Source organism: Crotalus tigris, unplaced genomic scaffold, assembly GCF_016545835.1.
Source record: "Crotalus tigris isolate CLP2741 ecotype Arizona unplaced genomic scaffold, ASM1654583v1 scf7180000018354.2857554, whole genome shotgun sequence".
NCBI classification, from domain to species: domain Eukaryota; kingdom Metazoa; phylum Chordata; class Lepidosauria; order Squamata; family Viperidae; genus Crotalus; species Crotalus tigris.
This window is the reverse complement of record NW_024096961.1, coordinates 2,228,549-2,249,295: the sequence shown is the minus strand read 5'-3', so window position 1 is coordinate 2,249,295 and position 20,747 is coordinate 2,228,549. Positions and strand designations below refer to the sequence as shown.

Here is a 20,747-nt window from a genome sequence, read left to right as displayed (position 1 = left end):
GTGCTGAAATTCTGTAGGATATTGTTAATGCTGATTCAAATACCAGTAATGCATCCATAAAATTGTGCATCACTTTCTCATTAAATCTTTAGCTCTGAAGATCATACTGTAAACGCTGCTAATATTGGATGTTTCTGTTCTGATGAAAATGCAGCCATTTTCTCTTTTAACATGCTTTTATTACTTTTAGAATTCATGTGCAGCAGGTAGAGGGGTTGGGATGTAAGCTCAGCTAGCCATAATAATAATGCTGCTGTGGGAACTCAAGGACGAGCTGATAACGTTTTGGCAGGCTGAGGGCATTGTACTTAGTTACTTTGTATCCAGGTGAAGGGAATTTAGTTAGGGTGTTCAACTATGTAGTGCTGATAACGTTGTTTCCTGAATAAATGTTATTTAAGGAAGAATTTTGCCTTGAAGTTCTTTTGATGGGTTTCATCTATCGGAACCATGACACATACAATGTAAAGCAAAAGATGTACATCAGATACCATTAGCTTTATTAATATCTCATTCACAAGTTTTTTCCATATTGTAATTTTTAGAAAAATAAGCAAAAATGGTAAAAATCATTATAGGCATACATAATCACACAATAGTATTTTATTAAATTTAGCGTAGCAAATCTTTTTGTACTGCTAAAAGCTTAGTGCAATATTAGAACTGAGCAGCCAAATACATTAAAACTTAACTACTGCATAATAGTGCATGTATATGTTGTTTTCCAGAAGCATTAATCAAGAGAAACAATACTTTGGTAGGACCTCCTTAATTTTAGGATGTGATAAAGCACAATAAACAAAGTACATCCTATGCCTAAAACAGAGAGAATCCTGTTTTCCTTCTGCATCTTGGTAGTCAATAGTGCAGCAATGTAATATGCTAATATTTTTAACAGCCTTCATCCAAGACTTTCCCATAAAACCTTAGAATCTATACAGAACACTTTGAAAACTCTGTTTAGACATATTGTGCCTAAAGTAATATTTGTGCAATATAATGTCAACTTCAGATGATTGATTTGGTAGTGTAAATGTTTTAAAAAAACATAAAATATCAGTTGAATAGTGAACACTTTGAAAACTCTATTTAGACATATGGACCCTAAAGTAATATTTGTGCAATATAATGTCAACTTCAGATGACTGATTTGGCAGTGTAAATGTTTAAAAAAACCATACGTATCAGTTGAATAGTGAACATTGATTTTAGACAAAACTATGCTGCTGCTTCTTTCTAAGAATTGTATATTATCTGAATACAATTAATAGTGTATGGGAAATAACAATCTATATTACCTCTGACTGCCTAACACCTCTGATTAAAATAAAAATTTGCTTTAGAGAACATTTGAATAGTACTATTGAAGGGCACAACATGATGAGGAAAAGGCAAAGAAGTACAGTACTCTAGTTCATGATTACAAGTAACGCCATGGCCAAGGAAGTAATACCTTCCTTAACCTAATTGTTTTTATCTATCTTTAGTTACCATATAATAATATTCACTGAAGTTTCCACACTGTGAGAAATTGATGTTGGACCCAGTTGGTCGGTAATACTTTTTCTGCAAATCTCAAATATTTTAAAAACAAAAATCTATGGTTCCCTGGTAGTCAGAGCTTCAGTTGCTGTTGAAAGTCATTGAGAGATGCAGCACTGGTTTGAAGTTTTTCAACTACGTTATCTTCTTCCACAGGCTTCATCATTTCAATTACACCACTGATTCCAAGTACACAAGGCATACTTAAAAATACTTCACTGTTTATATTATAAGACCCCTAGAAAAAAAAAACATGGACATAATATTTTTATATGTATCTGGATTTTACCAAAGGTATTTAAAATTTAAGGCATTTCGGGCTTGAATTCTACATATGCCAGTCATGTATACTTGTAAGATTAAATCAGTTTGCAAGTAATTGCACAATTTAGATGTGTTTTTATCTGAGCTGTAAAATCCCAGATTGACACTAGATGACAACAAAGAGGTAGAGAAACTAATTCTTTGCTCCTACTTAGTGATCATCTGGAGTTACAGTATTTCAAGTGCTTCACAGCATACAAACCACAAAAAACAAAAATGAACATTTTCTGCTTTAAATCACATTGGTTTTTTAAACCATATTAGTTATCAAAAGGTATGACTGAAGTAAGCCAGCAAAAAGACTGATCATGTTAGTGTCTGACCTTTATTGCTGAGAAATATAATTTATTCTGTTAAAAGTGATAGAACTGTATTTTCAACTTTATTAAGTATTTTAAAAAAGTAAAAATATAGCTGTAGAAGGAAGCTGACAGCAACCAACAAAGAGGAGCTTTGACGCCTGGAATGAAAAGGTGCTGGACTAATTCCTGGTGCTGCCATGATGGCCGCTGTAGCAACACAAACCATGAAAATAGCAAATATTCTGTCAGGTGAAAGTTGAAAACAATATTTCCACATTGGATCAGAGAAACCCAAAATCAGCTGGCCTCTGCTATAGGAGAGGTAGGACAAAAAAAAAAAAAAATGGTTAACCAGGTATCCTCCAGCCAAAAGCAAGGGGACCTGTAGATTCATAATCTGTTCTCCATTCTTCTTATGGTTTTTATCATCTATAGACTAATATTCAGTCTACTTCAAAATAAAATCAGTTTCCTGCTTACCTTGACTGTGGTTGATACAGAATGTATTTTCCTTTTATCATTCAATATAGTGTCAGTCAGATCAGCTACTGACAGACCAACAGACCAAGACCTTTGGCCTTTTCCTTTCAGAATTTCCATGGCTCTAGATATATAAAAAAATACATTTAAGAGTTAAAAAGACTTTTCTAGCAAGCAATATATTCTTTTTAATAACCACATATTTTCACCAAAACTGTTGTTATGCTCAAGTACAAATGTTAAATTATAGTTAAATAATATAGATTTGCTACTCAGATACAAGTGAACATTCATATTTAAGCTAAAATTCTATACCAACTTATATAGAAATCTCATTAAAGTAAGTGTCATTTGCTACTAAATAGGTAGAGGGATAGATGTTTTACCTGTTAGTCAATATCTGTTGATCATTTGTTAACTTATCACCAGGATGATTTATCACTGAATTAGAACTCCATGCTGCCACTGTATAAGACAATTGTAATTAATTTTCTTTTTCAAACATTTGGATAGTTAGATAACATGACTTTGTTTTTAACCTACGTACTTTGTAGTCCATCATGTCATGCTAATAGAGATACAATACTCCCTCTAATTTCTCCTATTAGCTATTAATTAAAGCAGAAATTGGCAAATGTTTTACTCATAGACTTCGCTTACCAATTGCCTTGCCCATTTGCAGCAACCATTTGAAGTTATAATGGTGATGAAAAAATAACTGCAATCCTGTATTTACAATTTTTGCAGTGTCCCTCAGTCATGTGATCACCATTATAATCAGAATATGCCATTTTGTGCCTGACCCATTGTTTATCTTTTCCCCCCTTGAGGAGCAGAAAGATTAAGGAAGAATCATAAGAGAGTAAGCAAGAGAATACACATCAAAAGGAATGCGCTGGCAAACATCCAGTGTATTTTCCATTGCATGCCTTTTACTCTCTTGTAATCTCCTCCTCTCCAATCTCTTTACTCTGTGAAGGAAGGAGAGAAAAAATGGATCAGGCACAAGAGAGATTGTTTAAAAAGTGCTGTGTCTGTTTACTCTCTTGTATTCTCTTCCTTTCCAATGAAGGTAAATATAAACATTAAGTCCTCCTTGCTAATTATTCCAGCACCAGGGTGAGCATTCCAAAGGGTGAAGAAGTGAAGAAAATGAAAGCACAGATGAATTCCCACTTAGTGATGGCTTTGTTTAATGACCACATTGCTAGTCCCAATTGTGATAACTAAACAAGGACTACTTTAACATTTTCCATTTTTATTTCATGGAAGTCCATCTTTATTTCCATGAAATAAAAGAGTATGATTTAATCCAAGTGGAAGAAAAAGACAACTTAAATTTCAACACCACAAAGTAAATTTGAAGATAAGAGAAAGGATTGGATAAAGAGACAAAAAGTGACAGAAGAAGTGGAGAGAAAAGAAAGGAAAAAGATTCCTAATAAAAAGAGGTGGGCAAATGCCCATGACAGAGACATTGATTTACTCTCTACATCTACAGCAACACTATGATCATATGGGAAACCCTTTTGATTCAGCAAAGTACATTGATTAAGAAAGATTCTGGGCAAAGAAAAAAGATTAAGATGGAAACTAAGAAAATAGATGACAGGACATATCAGAGAGAATACTTAAAAAAGAAACATGGTTAAAGAAATAGAAAAATTTTGGAATATACCACTCTAAGAGGGATGAAATGTTTTAGATACTTAAATGTGATTGAATTTAAGAAAAGTATATAAAAATGCTTTGAATCAGAGTTAAGGGATTAGATGACTAGATCTATTAAATGGAATGTCTAAAGATTAAATGTATTCTTAACTATGATTAAAAAGAATAAGAAATTTGAGAAAATAAATACATATTAATCTAGGAGGGATATATATTCCCAGTAGTATGTTATTTCTTATGTTTTGTTGCTTCTGTTTTCTTCTCTTCTTTTTTATTTTTTATTTCTTTTTCGTTTTTCTTTTTCTCCCCTCTCTTTTTACTCTTTTATCTATTACTTAAGAAATGTAAAAATGTGAGATGGCTTATATGGAAAAAATAGAATTAAATCTGTCAATGTAAATGTACCTAATCACTGAGAAAACCCTTACCAGTAAGAATATTTAAAACTTGGTGGGAGAAATAAACTAAAATAAGGATTGTAACAGGATTGATAATAAGGCAATCCAAATGACTGAAAAGAAAATAAATATACTAATATGATGATTATTTTTTAGGAATATTGGAAAAAGTATATACCTAATTGTCATTTACTAAAACAATAAAAATTGTATTAATTCAATGTTTGCAAAAAAAAAAAGGATGTTTTGGGGAAAGAGGAAATCAACTAAAATTAATATATGGAATACAGATTATAGAAATCAATTGTTAAGGAGTGTCTTTACAAATGTAACCCAGACAACACACTGTTTGCCAATTATTGAGTGACTTATGCTTGTTAAAAAATTAATAAAATATATTACAAAAAAAAACATTTTCCATTTTTAAAATTGTACCTTCAGCATAAATTTCAGTGTTTCCTCAAACAAATATAAAAGAGCTCATTTATGTTCTAATTCAAAAAGGAAAAAAAATCTAAAAAGTAGATTCCTAAGTCATACAGTAGTTCACAATTTTACCTTTGTTTTCTCCTTGTTCACCAATAATCCAATTTTCTTTACTTTTGCTTTGGGCTTTCAACAGATTTGTAACAACATATTGGAATCTTGCTGAATCCAAATTGCAACCAATTCCAATAACTCTGCTTTTAGGAAATCCACTCAGCTTCCACGACACATAGGTCATTATTTCTACTGTACTTGTGTTAAAAACATATTAAGAAAATGGGACAATTATATTTTAAATCAATATAAAATAATGGCATAAAGTGTCCTGTAAATATTACTGATCTTTAATAACTTTTGTATTTCAATTCCATTTTTAAGCTGAAGAAAAACTACACTGTTGTTTGGGCAACTGTTTGGGATTAGAGGGAAGTGGAATGGGTTGCCATACAGTAAGCACATACATCTATTCATTTATATGATTGCTGAGGAATTAGAAGTTTTACTATTTCTCTGTGAACAGCTGCAGGATATTAATAAAAGGTCAGGGTTTCCTGCATAATGAAAGCTTTAATCACAATAAAGATTAGATGTGAAAGGGCTAAGTTTAGTATTATTTATCAGACTCTGGATAACACAAACTATTGAGGTTTATCTTCACCCATTCTCCTTTAAAACACAGAGAGAGAGACTCTGCGAACTAAACAGGGAGCAAACAGTCTCTCCCCAGCGCTGATGATAGTACCTAGACAAGTAATGAAATGTCTGCAAACAAGCAACCAAGCTCAGAGAACAGCTAAGGACTCCACCCTGAGCTACAGATTGGAGTCTTCTATTGAACTTAGAACTGGAGAGAGTCTCCTGGGAGACCTCTGAGAAGCTAATGCAGTCCTTATGTCAACTATTAGATGTTATCTCATATAATTTGGAAAACAGCAATTATACGTTTTGTCCATTGCTTTTGTTATTTGGGGGGGAGAAGTCATTTTTAATTATATTCCTCTACAATAGCAAGCAAAAAAAAGCAACGTAAAACCTCTTCCAAAATCTTGCCAAGAAACTGTAGGATCATATGCACGCAGTCACAGAGAGTCAACATTGACCCAAACGTCTGCACACACAGACAAAAGCAAGCACAACAATATATGCTTAGCAGAGCCAACAACATCCATAGGGAGTCAAAAAGTCAGTATGTTTCGTTACAACGATGCAATTAAAGCCCTGCTCCTTTTGTATGCACACCAACACTCTATATATCTATATACTTCCTTCTATGGATGACATGAATAGAGCTCATGGTAATTGGTCCTAGTTAGGTTCCAGATAGCAAGATCTGTTCCTATAGTATTGCATTTTTAAATTATTCTTTCCAGAATTTACATAATTATGTAAATAAATTTTTACGGTTGCCAAAATTCCATTCAACATCAAAAAAATAAATAAATTCCTTCCCTATTCTGCTGATGCCTTCCTTCAAATCAGAATTGGTGCCACCCCCTGATTTCAGTGAGCCCTTCGAATAAATTAGGCAGTCTCAAAAAATATTATGTTTCTTAATATGAGGCAAACTGAAAAAAGTTCCATCTTTACAATATTAAACACCCAGAAAATATTTGAAAAGACTGGCTGTAAGTACAAAAATGGTAAAAAAAAAAACATTTAGTGATGAGATATGGGCTTATCCTATTATAGTTTTATTTTGGCTTAATACCCTTAGGTTTTTAATATAATATTAGAAAGATCAACATGATTTAAATATGTGAATTGAACTGCATGTACTAAACTGCAAGTACCAAAACCGAAATTGATGACTGACTACAAGCAGGGCTTTTTTTCTCACAGAACGCCCAGAACGGAGTTCCGGCACCTTTTTTGGATGGAACCTTGTAGGGTAGGCAAGGCAGGTTGTATGACATGTGTGAGTTCCAGCACCTTTTTTTTTTTTTTTACAAAAAAAGCACTGACTACAAGTAATATGGATTTATGGATTCATCAAGCATGGAAAGCAGCAAAAATATTACTCTTCAATGTTAGAAAAATAGCACAACCCCACCTTTACAGTCTTGGATAGTCAGTGTTCACTTTTGGTATATGAACATAACAGAAAGAATGATAATACCAATCAGTTAAGGTGTTAACAAATTAGGCTGATTTTTTTTTTTGTAAGCAGTATGCCATGGCTTTGTCCATGGGGTCGCGATGGGTCGGACATGACTTCGCAATTAACAATAACAACAAATGCCATGGCTCTGTTCTTTATTTCCCTGCTTGTGTTTGTTGGTGTTTTGTTATTTTAAAAGATTTGTAATCCTGTTACTACCTTGCTGTTTGGAGATAAGCAATGGAGTTGAATCATGCAACAAATCACACAGCCTTTATACAATATTTGGAATGAGAAAAACCCATCAAAGTTTTTAAATTGCCTAAAAGGAAATCCGCAATAACCAGTTCATTATGTAGAACAAAATAAAATAACCAGCAGATTTTTTTTTTTTAAAAAATGACCTAATGCTTGATACAGTTATTTTATGGCTGAGAATTATGACAAAATAACATATCTCCTAATCCTCATTAAGATGTCAAAAAATTAATATCAATTGTAAATCATATCTTGTGATTGAAACCTCATAAAATTATATTAACCTTTGCCATACAGTACCTGGTTGAGAAGCAACAAGCAGTACACTGTGTTGACTATAATGAGCTATTGATGGAATAAGGCCTCTGAACAATTCCACATTGCTCTGTACAACCTCCAGGTAGGATTGAGCATTGCCTAAAGAATTAACTGTAAGCACCACCAATTTTGAGTCCGCTGACATAGAAAAATCTACAGAAATACAAAGAATTGCCACCCATTTTTGAATATATCTTATTTTCAAGTATGACATTTTTTAAAAAAAAAAATAAATCGATGATAATACATGGCCCATTTCCCTGACTTGAGATAAATAGGCAAACATATCACTTCCAGCCACTTCCCGCTTATATAGTAAATAGAGGAATTTTTTACTAATACTACTGAAGTTGAACTAATGGCAAAAAGCCATAGAGAATTCAGTTTATTATGTAGTAATGTCTCTTTATACATAACCCTGGCTACATTCTGCCCTTTTCGGATTGCAGATAGAAATCTCAGGAAGAATATAGCACACATTAATATTTCATATATGTAATTAACTGAATATGCTTTGTCTGTATTTGCTGAGCTCTGGGATAAGTACATTAACCATTTTACATGTATGTAGGATTATCCACACAGTACAATCTATGCGCAAGACCGAAGCACTGATGTGAAAGAAGCTTCCAAAAATGTTAGCACTCTGCCAAGCAGGTGCACACTTCAGTTTGCAATATTGCTAGAGGACACTATATACTGTAACACTACCTCGACTAATTTCCACCTTTGGCAAGTTAAAGATTTCTAGGTCCATTGTTCCTCCTTTCATTGTAGCTTCTGAGCAGTCCAAAACAACCACCTTGTCAGCAACATCCTAAATTGATTCAAAAGAAAGAAAGAAAATATTCTTTATCAAAGCAAATAGGAATTGTCTTCTGAGAAGAATTCTGTGGGATTCAATCCAACAAGAACAACAGTTCACAAAGTCCAGCAGCTATTTTTTAAAATATCAATGTCTAACTAAAACTAAAAAGAAAGTAAAAATGAAATCCTAATGCATCTAATCGAAAATTATACTGAGTTCAGAAGTATTTTATTCTGAGATTAGATGAAAAAAATGTCTGCAGTAAAAGCACCTTTTAAGCATTGGCAATAAAACCATGTATTTAAAAATTGGATCAAGAACATGATGACATCTTATCCTTTTAAATATTATTTATTTGTATATAAATTAATGATAGTATCATTAAACCATCAGTCTTTTTCTTTTGTACGAACATTTGTTTGAAGAAGATTAAAACAGACCACGTATAGTTCAGGATAGGCCTATTTGCCTGAATTCTACTTATTTTTTACTACTAAGAAACGTACTTGAGGCATCAAAATGTTTATATAACAGCAAGTTTAGAGAAGATCAGTTAGTTTCCTATGCAAACTTACTTAAAATAATTAGATATTCCATAGATCAAATATTTCATTCCCCTTGTGTATATGTGACTGGGATGTCAAACAAAAGCCAAATAAAATAAACTATCCTGTTTTGGAAGGCATATAACCAATCAAACATCAATACGTATCTACTTACTGTAATACTGATTTCCTTGCAATAATCCTTCCTTTCTTGAACATGCTAGAATTGTGATATATTAATCACACATTCATACTACAGAAATGTTAAGCTTTTTCTTCCATAGACCAGTAAGATGCATCACAATCTGTTTTTAAAATTCCTCCATTTTCAATATTTTTTAAAGAATTATAAGTAAAAAACTGCATTGAAGAATGAGGCCATCTTTTCAGCCAAGCCAATCTATTTAATAGCTCTCAAGTCTTCTACTACAGGGGTCCCCAATCTATGCGCTGTGGCCCACTACCAGGCCGCAGCTTCTTGACCAGCGGGCCATGAGAATGACTGGCCAGAGTGTGCCCGCGTGCACTCCCCCCCCCACTCACGCTAGTGCCCACAGCGTGAATGGGGCCGCTAGTGCCAGGTGGTTGTCCATGGCCTGTTTGCACATGCGCAAACAGGGCGGCTAGCACCAGGGGTGTGCGTGGCCCATTTGCGCATGCGTGAATGGGGCCGCTAGCCACCATGGGGGAGGGTGTGCCTAGCCGTTCGCACATGCACATGGTGCTAGAGCATACACGCATGCGCGAACGGGGCCACTAGTGCCGTGTGGCCCTGTTTGCGTGCGCACACGTGCACTTGCCAATTTGCAAAGCTGCTTCCCTTCCCTCCGGGCCATGAGCCCAGAAAGGTTGGAGACCTCTGTTCTACTACTAATGAAATGCCTCATGTCTAATTTCTATTTTAAATAAATAAACCTCAATATCAATGATACTTTGAAGATAAGATAGTTGAATTAAAGGTAATGCCTCTACTTTCATAACTTTAGTTTAAATAGATATTTTAATACAAGGAACATAAAAATAAACTCAAAATGAATCTTTTGTCACCTGTACCTACTTGTCCACATTATCACCTATTCATTACACACTTCTGGACATGTTTCTTGAAGCTGTCACAAAAGAACTTCGTTCAACTAGATCCTGACAATTCTTTCCATTTGAATCAAACACATGTCCATAAAAGCATTTCTTCAATTTTGGGAAAAGGTGAAGTTGCATGGCACCAAGTTCGGACTGCATGTCAGATTGTGTATGAGAGTGAGAATTACCTTTGCAATTGCCTCTTTAGTGACTAGTGAGGTGTGAGGCCTAGAGTTGTCATGTTGCAAAAAACTTCCTTTCTTGAGCTTCTGAACTCCACTTAACTGTTGTTTCAAAGTCTGGAGTGTTGCAACAATAATAATGGTGACAGGTTCACAGAAATCCATGTGAATAATACCAAAAGACTGTAATCACGAGTTTCATACCAAAACTTGGGTTTTGAATGTTTTTCCCCTCACGGATGAATCTTTGTGATGATAGTCCATGGATTGACACTGTCATGACCCCATTGGAGCCCGGGTTGGAGGAGGAGGAGTTGGAACTGGGACCATCCAACAGGAATGGCACGCCTTCCTTCACATGTTTGGAGAGGCCAGGGGCTGAGGTGATGCTGGGGGACTGAGGGTGGTGCCTTCATGATAGTGTGGAGGTGGAGGCTTACCAGTCATTGGAGGGCCATTTGCTGGACCATTTGTTGAGATAAATAAAAGACTCTCTAGAGCAGGGCTTTTCAACCGGTGGTACACGTACTACTTGTGGTACATTAATGAGTGGCAGGTGGTATGCAGCCCTGCCTAGCCAAGTGTAGTGGGGGAGGGAAAGAGCCAGCACAGGCAAGGACTTACAGTGGGAGAGTCCTCTGGAGCTGCAAAGGCCCCAGGCTCACTTCTGGCTCACCATCCCCCATGAGAAAGGAGGAGGGTGGCGGACACAGGAGAGGCTATAAAAGGAGGCAGTTTGGGCAGGAGAGGAAGAGATAAAAAAAGCCTTGGGAGGAGGCAGAGTCAGCTGCACCGAAGGGAAAGAAGGAGGAGGAGGAGGAGGAGGGTGGGGGGAGAGGAGAGGAGATCAAGCAGGCTGGCTATGAGCTGATTTATAACTGCTGTGGCAGCCACCTGTGCTGGCAGCAGCAAACAGGCAAGAAATGCAGCGGGGGAGGGGTCACCCTCCAAGAAGAATGAAAAAAGGCAGCAATGGCTGGAGGTGAGGCACGAGGGAGGGAGATGGAGAGTGGAAGGATTCTTATGTGCTTTTGTGAATTTGAAGTTCTGGGATTTGTGCAATGTGGGCTTTGTGTTTTTAAGGAGTGTTTGGCAATTTCTATTTGACTGATGGCTGATGTCTCGTGTTAGCTTCTATTGCTCTGCTGTTGTTAGCTATAAGTTTTGCCGCAAGGGATTTTGAACTATTTTTCTCCTGAATGGATTTTTCCTGTAGCATTCCTATACTTATGAATGGACCCATTTGGGGAGTACTTACATTTTTTTTTCTTCCTTAAGTGCCGGCTGCAGTCCTTACCTTCCTTTCTAGCCAGTAGCTAATTCTTAAAGGGGAAGGTGCCTTTTTAAGCTAGTTCACTCAGCAGCTTGTCTTTTCTGTCTCTGGAGACCTTTCCTTGTTTGATCAATATATGGAAGAGGGAAAATATGGTGGGGATTCAAATTCTTCCTTCAGAAGGAGATGGGAATGAGAAAAAGGGAGGGAAGGGAAGGGAGGAAAGGAAGTCCCGTCTTAGCACTTGGCTACCAGCAGCTCTGCCATTGCTTGTCAAAAGGTTGCAGAGGGGGATCACATGACCCTGGAACACTGTGACCATTATAAATATGAATCAGTTGCCAAGCATTCAAATATAAATCACATGACCCTGGGCACACTGCAATGGTCATAAGTGTGAAAATGGTCATAAGTCATTTCAGTGCAATTGCAACTTTGAACAGGTTTTTTTGGGGGGGGGGTCATCAAGTTTTTTACACCTTGCTAGGTGGTACTCGAATATTGCCGTATCCTAAAAGTGGTACAATCAGTAAAAAGGTTGAAAAGCCCTGCTCTAGAGGCCTGCCTTGCCTTGACCACCAGGGTTATAACAGACACTTTGTTTCAGGATCATAACAATGAGCTCATGTTTTCTTCCCTTTGATAATGCCATGAAGAAATTTCTCACTTCTGTTCTCATAGCTTAACATGATTACTGGCAAATTTCAACCTTTGAAGCTTTCATCAGTAAATAAGGAACCTACAGTAAATTGCACAAAGCTCTGGTATTGAAAAACATTAATAATGTGACCCACACATTCCTGGGAAATGCCAAGCATGACAGCAATTTCCTTTTGTGTAATTCTCTAATTGTCCTTAATCAATTCATCAACCTTTCTCATTTGAAATTTAATGGTTACTGTTATTCACATGATCACACAAATCAGCTCTTCCCATTCACCATGTTTACATTTTGTGGCCCAGACATATACAGTACTCATGTCAATGCAATCATCATTATGAACAACTTGTATTCAACAGTAAATTTAAACTAGAGGGACTCTTTTGGTAGTCAAACATTAAATTATGATTGCTTAAAGCACACTGACAAGCACTTTCATGAACTATAGAAACACAATCTTTTCTCACAGTGACATCCCATAAACTAAAGTGGAACAGATGCTAAAGAACATGTCAAAACTTCTAGCATATCTGTACTGCCATCTGTTGGTGACCTATAACATTGGCAGTATTACTTTCCATTGAACCCTGGTACCTAATGCAACAATTTATCCTACAAAAACATTCTGCAGTGAGAAAATAATGCTTTCTTAATAAACATACCTAGGAATCCACTATCCATCTCTAATAAAGTAATTACCACCAGCCATAATTTAGAAGATTTTTATGGAGAACGTGTTCTGTGAATATGATCCCAAGTATTCCCCTCCCCCAATTATTTTATTACAATAAAAATTTATAAAAGAAACGAGCATAGCAGTAACTCTGTATAAAGTGCATACCTTTGCTGAAATAGCCAAAATACAAGCAAGGCCCAGATCTCCAGCCCCAACTATTGTAACTTTGCGTAAATCTCCATCATTTTTCTTTCCTTCTCCCTTTGACTTTCCATTGTTTTCACCTAAAAAAAAAAAGCACGTTATTTATATAAACAAATATGCATCGTCATAAATGCTGATGCTCCATGAAAATAATTTTTAAAAATTCCTTGATCAGCTTAACTTTAATTATGGTATTTGAAAAATAAAAAAAAAGTTATCCAAACAAATCCTACGCATGGATGTTTACAGTACTTAAAGGTATGTTTGCTGTGTTCTATTTACCTTATTCCCCCAGATAACACGCAAAGGATTGCAACGTGATTTTTTTTTCTAGCCAAAAATAGAAATATTGTTGTTGGAACTAATGGAAGATTTGTTCCCACACAAGATCTGATTCCAATCCAAGCTGAGGAAAGGGCAAAGACTTCCCTCTGTATGTTTCCAATTTGGCAAAGGCTATTATTCCACTCCAACTGTTCGTTACACAAACATTTGGTCGATACAAGCAATACCAAATTCAAAAATACACTTATAGCTTGGTCCTAGGCACAGCAGATTTAAGAAAGGAAACTAACGTGTCTTTAATTTTTCAGAAACTATATGGCATTGATGAATTTTGATCTACAAAATTGCCTATACATAGGTATATCATTTGAAAGTATTTGCTGGAATTCTTGTGTATCTTAAAATTTCCTTCTAATAAATATACCAGTAGTAACTCAAATTCCTTGGATTCCTTGATTAACTATTTCCAGTTCACACTAAAAGGACCAAAGTGTAATAAAAGAAAGGCTTTCCACTGCGCCAAATTTGTTCTAGATCTGGCATGTCCAACCTTTTGGCTTACCTGGGCTGCCTTGAGTGAAAAAGAATGGTTTGGGGCTGCATATAAATATAGTTAGGATATGCATAACTATCACTAAAATCACATAATATTAATAGTTATGATCTTTTAGGGCAATATTACTAGCTGTCCAGGGTCTTGTGCAGCCCTTTGGCCATGGGTTGAATACACCTGATCCAGATCCTACGCTTTGCTGCTATAATGTAATAACTTACTGATTTGGACTCTTCCAGGAAACTACAAAACAAAATTACCAAGATATTATGAATTATGCACATGAATTCCAGATAAGAAATTTCCAGGAAAGATGAATACCTTCAACAATTTTTGTTATATAAGAAAGTTGGTCCATCTGTCTGACTTCATCAGAAGATGATAATGCATATAAGGGAAGTTCCTCTTCAAATTTTATGCTCATTTCCTTTAACAACCCTATAATTTCTGACTGTGGCTGTAATAGATACAGGACAAATTAGAATTTATTTATATAACAGATATACCATATACAAACACTTTCTAGTAAAATTTTAAGATAGCCCTTTAGATATCTAAACTAAATTTAGATATTTGGATTTTCTTGTTTTTCTTTTGAAGACGTTTTGCTTCTCATCCAAGAAGCTTCTTCGGCACCTTTAGATCAGCTCCTGCCTTCTTCGCGTTTTGGAAGATGCCGGACACCAAGTTCTTCCAGAGGCATCTGAGTTGTGACACCACTTTTGTATTGTACGTTTTATGCGTTTTAGTCCTTTTCTGTATTTCTGTATTTTTATTTTGTTGTATTTGTAACCTGCTGACAGTTGGTTAAATGGTAGTAAAATAAAAATCAAATAAAAAAAGAATGGATGGGTGGGTGGATAAAAGAAAAAAAGACATTTTTTGAGGACAAAATCTTCATCCACTCCTGAGTAAGATTGGTTGATTTGACTTTGTTGATAAGGAACCTGAAAACCTAATACTACCATCCATTCTAAGTGCATAAAGATAATTATTTTGTATTCAGGTAAATTGTATTTTATCTTATATAGCAAATATTTATATATATAATTATATGTAGAAAATGATAGATGCTGCTAAGAGATACAAAGGTAAGGTATATTACCTTTATATAAATTTTAATAATAACTTTAATAACTTTATGTCATGCATTTATCTAATTCTTACATGGCTCCAGGCTTGTAGATAGGGCAAGTAAATCCTTCCGCGGACATCTACATGTTTTCCTACAGAAATTCCCATGTTAGCAGTAGGGTTTAGAAAACAAATGGGTGGAGTAAAAGGATAAGAATCCAAAATCCATATGCAAATTGGAATATTATAAGTGTTACCTATCAAAATACAAAATAAAAATGTGTTTACCAAAGATTCCACGTATATTATGCTTCTCCTTTCACCTAGCAGAGCGAAAGAGTCCACAACCCTTCATGACATGGATGGAAAATCAGTGCCCATCCTTTGAAATGTTTTGCCGTCCCCCTTCCCCAAGTTAAAGCTGCTCCTTAATTTCTTTTGATTTTTCCAGGAATAGAGTTAAAACTCTATTCTTCTGAAGAGAGACAGTACAGCACATGTTACATATGAGTTGTAGATTTGTTATCCAGTGAGTATTTACTATTGGACTTGGGTTAATTTTTTAACTTTTGATACTGAAAACTGATTTGCCGACTTGATAATTACTGGGTATTATTTGTTGTAAATTCAGTTTAAGATGATAACAAGCCCAGGGAGATCCCATGAATAGGGTAGTTTGATTTGGGGTGGGAATAAGCTTCCTTCCACAGGCTGCATTCTAAGAGGCAGGGTGTATGCTGTTGTCCCCTCCAGACTGGATTGATGTGGGGGTCCTTGTAGTTCCTCTGTGAACCACTAGGGTTTGTCATTGAGCTGGCTACTCAGGCTATTTAACTAAGAGGACCTACTGTAGTCTCCCTTGAGGTTCTTATCTCCCTTGAGGTTCTTATCACCCACTGCCCCCTTCCAGAAAACGTCAGCCTCTATAACATCTGGCAGCTCTCTACTGCTGGATTTCTTTGGTGGAGCATCACCACTGTAGCTTCTTCAGTAGGTCTCCTCTGATAGACCTTTTTGATAGCTCTTTCCTTTCTTAGCTCTATGATCTCCTCTCAAGTCTATTGCTAGACCTTTGGGATAGCTGCTGCACTAATTAGAGCCAAGGATTATTTTTTTGAGATTCCATCCATGGACTTTCTCTGGCCCACATCCATCCACAAACCTCTTCAAAGGCCTGCTTCTACAGCATTGTGCCAAGTCTGTTATTTTAACTGTTGCTGAATCTCCTCCTGACCTTCACGGAGTTTTATCTCCCCCTATTCCCCCACTGTTGCAGCTTCAGCTTCACGCTTAGCCAGCTGCAGATTTTCTTCTTGTTTTTCTGCTGCTTAATTTTCACCATTATAGCATAAACTTTCTTGCTAAGAAACTTCAGCATTCGGTTTACTTATTCTGTCACTTAGCACTGTCTAGTTATTCTGTCGCCGAGTTGTCTAACTCAGACAATGTGGCTTTTTGTTTCTTACTTCAGGCTGCTGTACTATAAATTCCTGCTTTTTATTTTATCAGAGCCATCCACATAAATAAGTAGACTGGGATGGAAGGGGTTGCAAAGTATTTCTTCCCATACTGATCCAGACCCTTTGCTTCAGATTATGCTACTAAAGTTGGTTTATTTTATTATCTGCTTATTATATTAGTGTAGACATGTCAAACACAAGGCCCAGGGACCGGATGCGGCCCATGAAGTGGTTTCATGTGGCCTGCGAAGCCATCCTGGAAACAATGAGGGAACAGCCCCCTCTGCCTTGTCCCTGGCCCAGGCCAGCTGGGAGCCAGTGTACAACTTTGTGGTGGCCATCTATGCCGAAACACATTCAGTCTTAGCTCTTCAAGGCTGTCTGGAAACAACGAGGAACCAGGAGAACCTTGAGCAGCAGCCTTGAGGAAGTGGGGCTGGGCTTGGTGCCGCGGGTGCTCAAGGGCCAGGCTGGGCATTTGACCTCTGCTGCCCAGGGCTCCGGGCAGCCCACACCACCAACACCCCCCCCCATGGCCTGAGAGGAACAGTGAGGCTCCTCCAGTGGACCATGCTTGGCACTTGCCCTGGTCCCACCCCCTTCTGTCAGAGACCCTCAGATCTGTCCCACTCCTGCCCCGGCCCCCACAGGCACCCTCGACACGAACGATGTAGAGCTGGCCACACCCACCCAGTAGGCCACGCCCACTCCATCCACGCCCACCCAGTAGGCCACCTGGCCTCCTGAGGGCAACCGCAATGCTGATGCGGCCCTCAATGAAATTGAGATTGACACCCCTGTACTAGTGGTAAGCTGTTTATAGCCTGTGATTTAAGCAACATATAAATTTTGTATACAAATACATTTCATAATATATTACTCAGAATGAAATATTCAAATACCAAGAAATATAAAGGAAACATTCTTTGAACTCACCCTGATATTTTACTGGAACAATATTAGTAAAGTTCAGAAGATCTTTCTGGGATCCATCTTTAAAAGCTGAAATTCAAAACGTTATATCACCAGGGATTTAATCTTTCCTTTTAAATTTCTCTCAATTTAGTACTGATATGTATTGTTTCTAACATTTCAAATTAGTTAAAACAGTCATTTATTTTATTAATTTTTTAAAATGTGTGTCTGTGTGTATTAAGGCACTGGGCTAGAAAGCAGGAAACCAGGAGTTCAAATCCTGCCTTGGCCATGGAAGCCAGCTGGGTGATTTTTGATCAGTCGCTCTCTCTCTGAGGCCAACCCACCTGTCAGGATTGTTGTTGTGGGGAAAACAGGAGGATGAAAGTGTGTTAGATATGTTTGCCACCCTAAGTTATTTGTAAAAATTATAAAGGTGGGATATAAATAAATCAAAGCATTATACAGACACACACACACACAAATAGAAATTACATAGAATTTCAAAGCATCACAATAGGACATAAAAAGTAAATTCAGCAAAACATAGATTTTCTAAACCTAAGGCAACATAATGCTATAGAAAATCTAGTCAAAAATTATAGGAATGCTAATATTAAAAAATAGCAACATATAAATATACAATGTGCTTTACCATGCCATTGCTGTAAAAGTTATAATAATAAAAGTGATCAATTAACTGCTGAAAAATTAAGAAAATTATACAGTAAGATTGCAATCCCATGCATACTGCCCAAATAATTCAAAGGAAACAATGGGTGTAAATCCTAATACATACTATTAATATGCATGTTATACTATTATATTATTTATGCAGAACATAAATGGTTAAATAATAGCCACCTATAGTATATTAATATTCAGCATTTATTTCACTTTTTATTTATTCACTTGATTTATAAGATTCCCCCAATTTTTGAAAAATGCAAGTTAATGTATCTATCCCTAGACATGAATTCTTACTGTAGGTGCTCATTGTGAACCTGATGTTGGGACACAACTCATTTATGTGCTTCAGTTCTTCTATTGTAAGATCTCGGAATTTATACTGGAGACATAAGAAAGACAATTTCAGTCATCTTAAACATGAACTACAGAGCCATGTGAAAGAAAAATGATTAAACAGCAACTCAGATTGCACAAGACCGTGAACACACATATGTGGAATTCTCCATTGAGCAAAATTTCCAGGGAATGTGGGAAAGAGGACATGAAAGGGTGATTTGATAATAAAATCAGGATCTGTGTGATTAAAACATTAATCTGTGTGATTAAAACATTTTAACAGAATTTAGGAGGATTGCAGACTTAAGTGGATTGGGAGACTCCAGGTGAGATGGGGGGGGGGGTGTCACAATACACTTGACCACATTGAGATAGGGAGAAAGTCAATGCTGTAGCTAGTTCTTGCAGGAGCTTATTTTGTGTGAGACTCTTATGACGACATTCAGGAACAGCCCTGTGGCATGTTTGCTTCAACATTATGAGCAGACCAAATCATGCTCTGACTGTAGACATCACAAGCAGCAGTAAGCAGTAGAAGATACACTTTCATAGCAAAGTTTGTATTATATAAGAAACATTATCCTAAACCATAAAGGAGTGTTTATGGTCTGGGCTAGACTTACAATGCTATCCAATCCACCAGTCTCTGAGCTGGCAGAACAGTATGTCAGCATAAACTGTCCTGTTCTCTATTCTTACTCAGCAATAGTAACAAAGCTGGTGAAGAGTATTATCTTTACATGCTGTAGGCCAAATTAAGGGAAAGGATTGGTGGATTCCCACAGATTTGTTTCCCCTCCCTCTTGCAAGTAGGGGATCAACCACCATTCATTCTCCTTAACACAAGATGGGGAGAGTCAGGTAAATGAAGTTGGGGCTTATAACAGTGAATTTAGTCATCATTTGGCCAGTTGCCTCTTAGAGCTTGTGAATGTGCAATGACATGCCCTTACACTCAGCTCAATGCTTCAGTCAGTATTTGTGAATAGAGGCTATTCTCCTACACAGTATCAAAACAAAGAGTGCACGGGCATGGAGAAAGGGCACAGGATGAAGTGGAAGATAATAATGCTCAAGCAATGTTCCTGATCCATCTTGGAAGGAGTTCTAAGAGCAAATGGTCTATTTTTTTAAAAAAGAAACAGCTAGGGACTTTAGGTATTTTAGCTCCAGCTGGGATTAAGAGAAAGATAACCTCCATGAGAACAGAGCAGAAAAAGGCTGTTTCTGTGATATGTTCATACTATGATTTGGGGACTATGAAGAACAGCATGAATAATGAATTACGTACCCACCCCTTTGTGATTTATTCAATAGAATTACAGGCTATTTTCTCAATAATTACTAATTAATTCCTGGGTCCATCAGGAGATCAGCTTAATAGAAAAGAGATAGTACATCAAACATGCCTGTCCTAGCATAATAATGATGAATGTACGCTTTTTATTCCCAGAACCAAAGAAAAGTGATAGGATTCGATGGTATAAATTATTAAGGAGGAAATAGCCAAGGTTTGAAGCCGAAAGGGGGAAAAAAAAACTCCCTAATGCTGCAGGGTTGAGGAAACCGCGCAAAAGCATGCACCATTTACAGTGGCTGACCAGGGAAGATCAGATCCAATAGCTTATGCGCCAACAAACGGGAAGAAATCGATCAAGCGGGAGAGGGCAAGGGAAGCCCGATCGAATGCAATGTTTTTCAAACTGGGCAACTTTACAAGGTGTGGACTTCAAATCCCAAAATTCCCCCAACCAGCCATGTTAGCTGAGGAATTCTGGGAGTTGAAGTCCACACCTCTTAAAGCTGCCAAGTTTGAAAAACATTGATTTAATCGTGGATTCAGGTAGTCGCTCCCTCTCCCTTCAAGCCAGGGAAGGCGTTCCAAAATTGGGGGCGCCGAACCTAGAGCTTCCACTGGCTCGCGCTACTAAAACTCCTCCGCCCAGTCTCGCCGCTTGCCTTGCTCAGCCACTTCCGCAACTTCTCCTCCGAGAACTCCATGGCTCGCCCCGCCAGTAGGTTCGGAGGCGCCGGCAGCGCTTCCTGTTACTCTCAGCCAAAGAGAGAGGCAGAGAGAGGAAGGGAGAGGGAGAGAGAGAAGACGGCAAGCGGCAGGGTCCAAGCAGTC

At 37.0% G+C, this 20,747-nt stretch overlaps 1 protein-coding gene across 2 annotated transcripts; it reads right to left on the bottom strand.

Annotated features, from left to right (window-relative positions):
- Positions 1 to 479: 479 nt before the first annotated feature.
- Positions 480 to 20,722, bottom strand: UEVLD (UEV and lactate/malate dehyrogenase domains). Of its 2 annotated transcripts, none has more exons than XM_039350783.1 (12): positions 20,579 to 20,722; positions 18,578 to 18,662; positions 17,615 to 17,680; positions 15,312 to 15,475; positions 14,466 to 14,601; positions 13,268 to 13,386; positions 8,589 to 8,694; positions 7,860 to 8,030; positions 5,276 to 5,449; positions 3,035 to 3,113; positions 2,649 to 2,772; positions 480 to 1,780 (listed from the first exon to the last, which is right to left on the bottom strand). In XM_039350783.1, the coding sequence occupies exons 1-12, from the start codon at positions 20,618 to 20,620 to the stop codon at positions 1,616 to 1,618; spliced, it is 1,431 nt and encodes a 476-aa protein (XP_039206717.1). In that variant the 5' UTR covers positions 20,621 to 20,722; the 3' UTR covers positions 480 to 1,615. The 2 variants fall into 2 exon arrangements, with proteins under 2 accessions (XP_039206717.1, XP_039206718.1); XM_039350784.1 differs by having other exon boundaries at positions 20,522 to 20,655.
- Positions 20,723 to 20,747: the final 25 nt, after the last annotated feature.

Excerpts from the sequence above, each read along its gene's own strand:
- UEVLD (XM_039350783.1), bottom strand. The coding sequence starts at position 20,620 with ATGGAGTTCTCGGAGGAGAAGTTGCGGAAGTGGCTGAGCAAG. Across the intron at positions 14,602-15,311 it reads ATCTACAAGCCTGGAGCCAT|CCACAGTCAGAAATTATAGG; the intron begins GTAAGAATTAGA and ends TATCTATTACAG. Across the intron at positions 13,387-14,465 it reads TATAACAAAAATTGTTGAAG|GTGAAAACAATGGAAAGTCA; the intron begins GTATTCATCTTT and ends TTTTTTTTTTAG.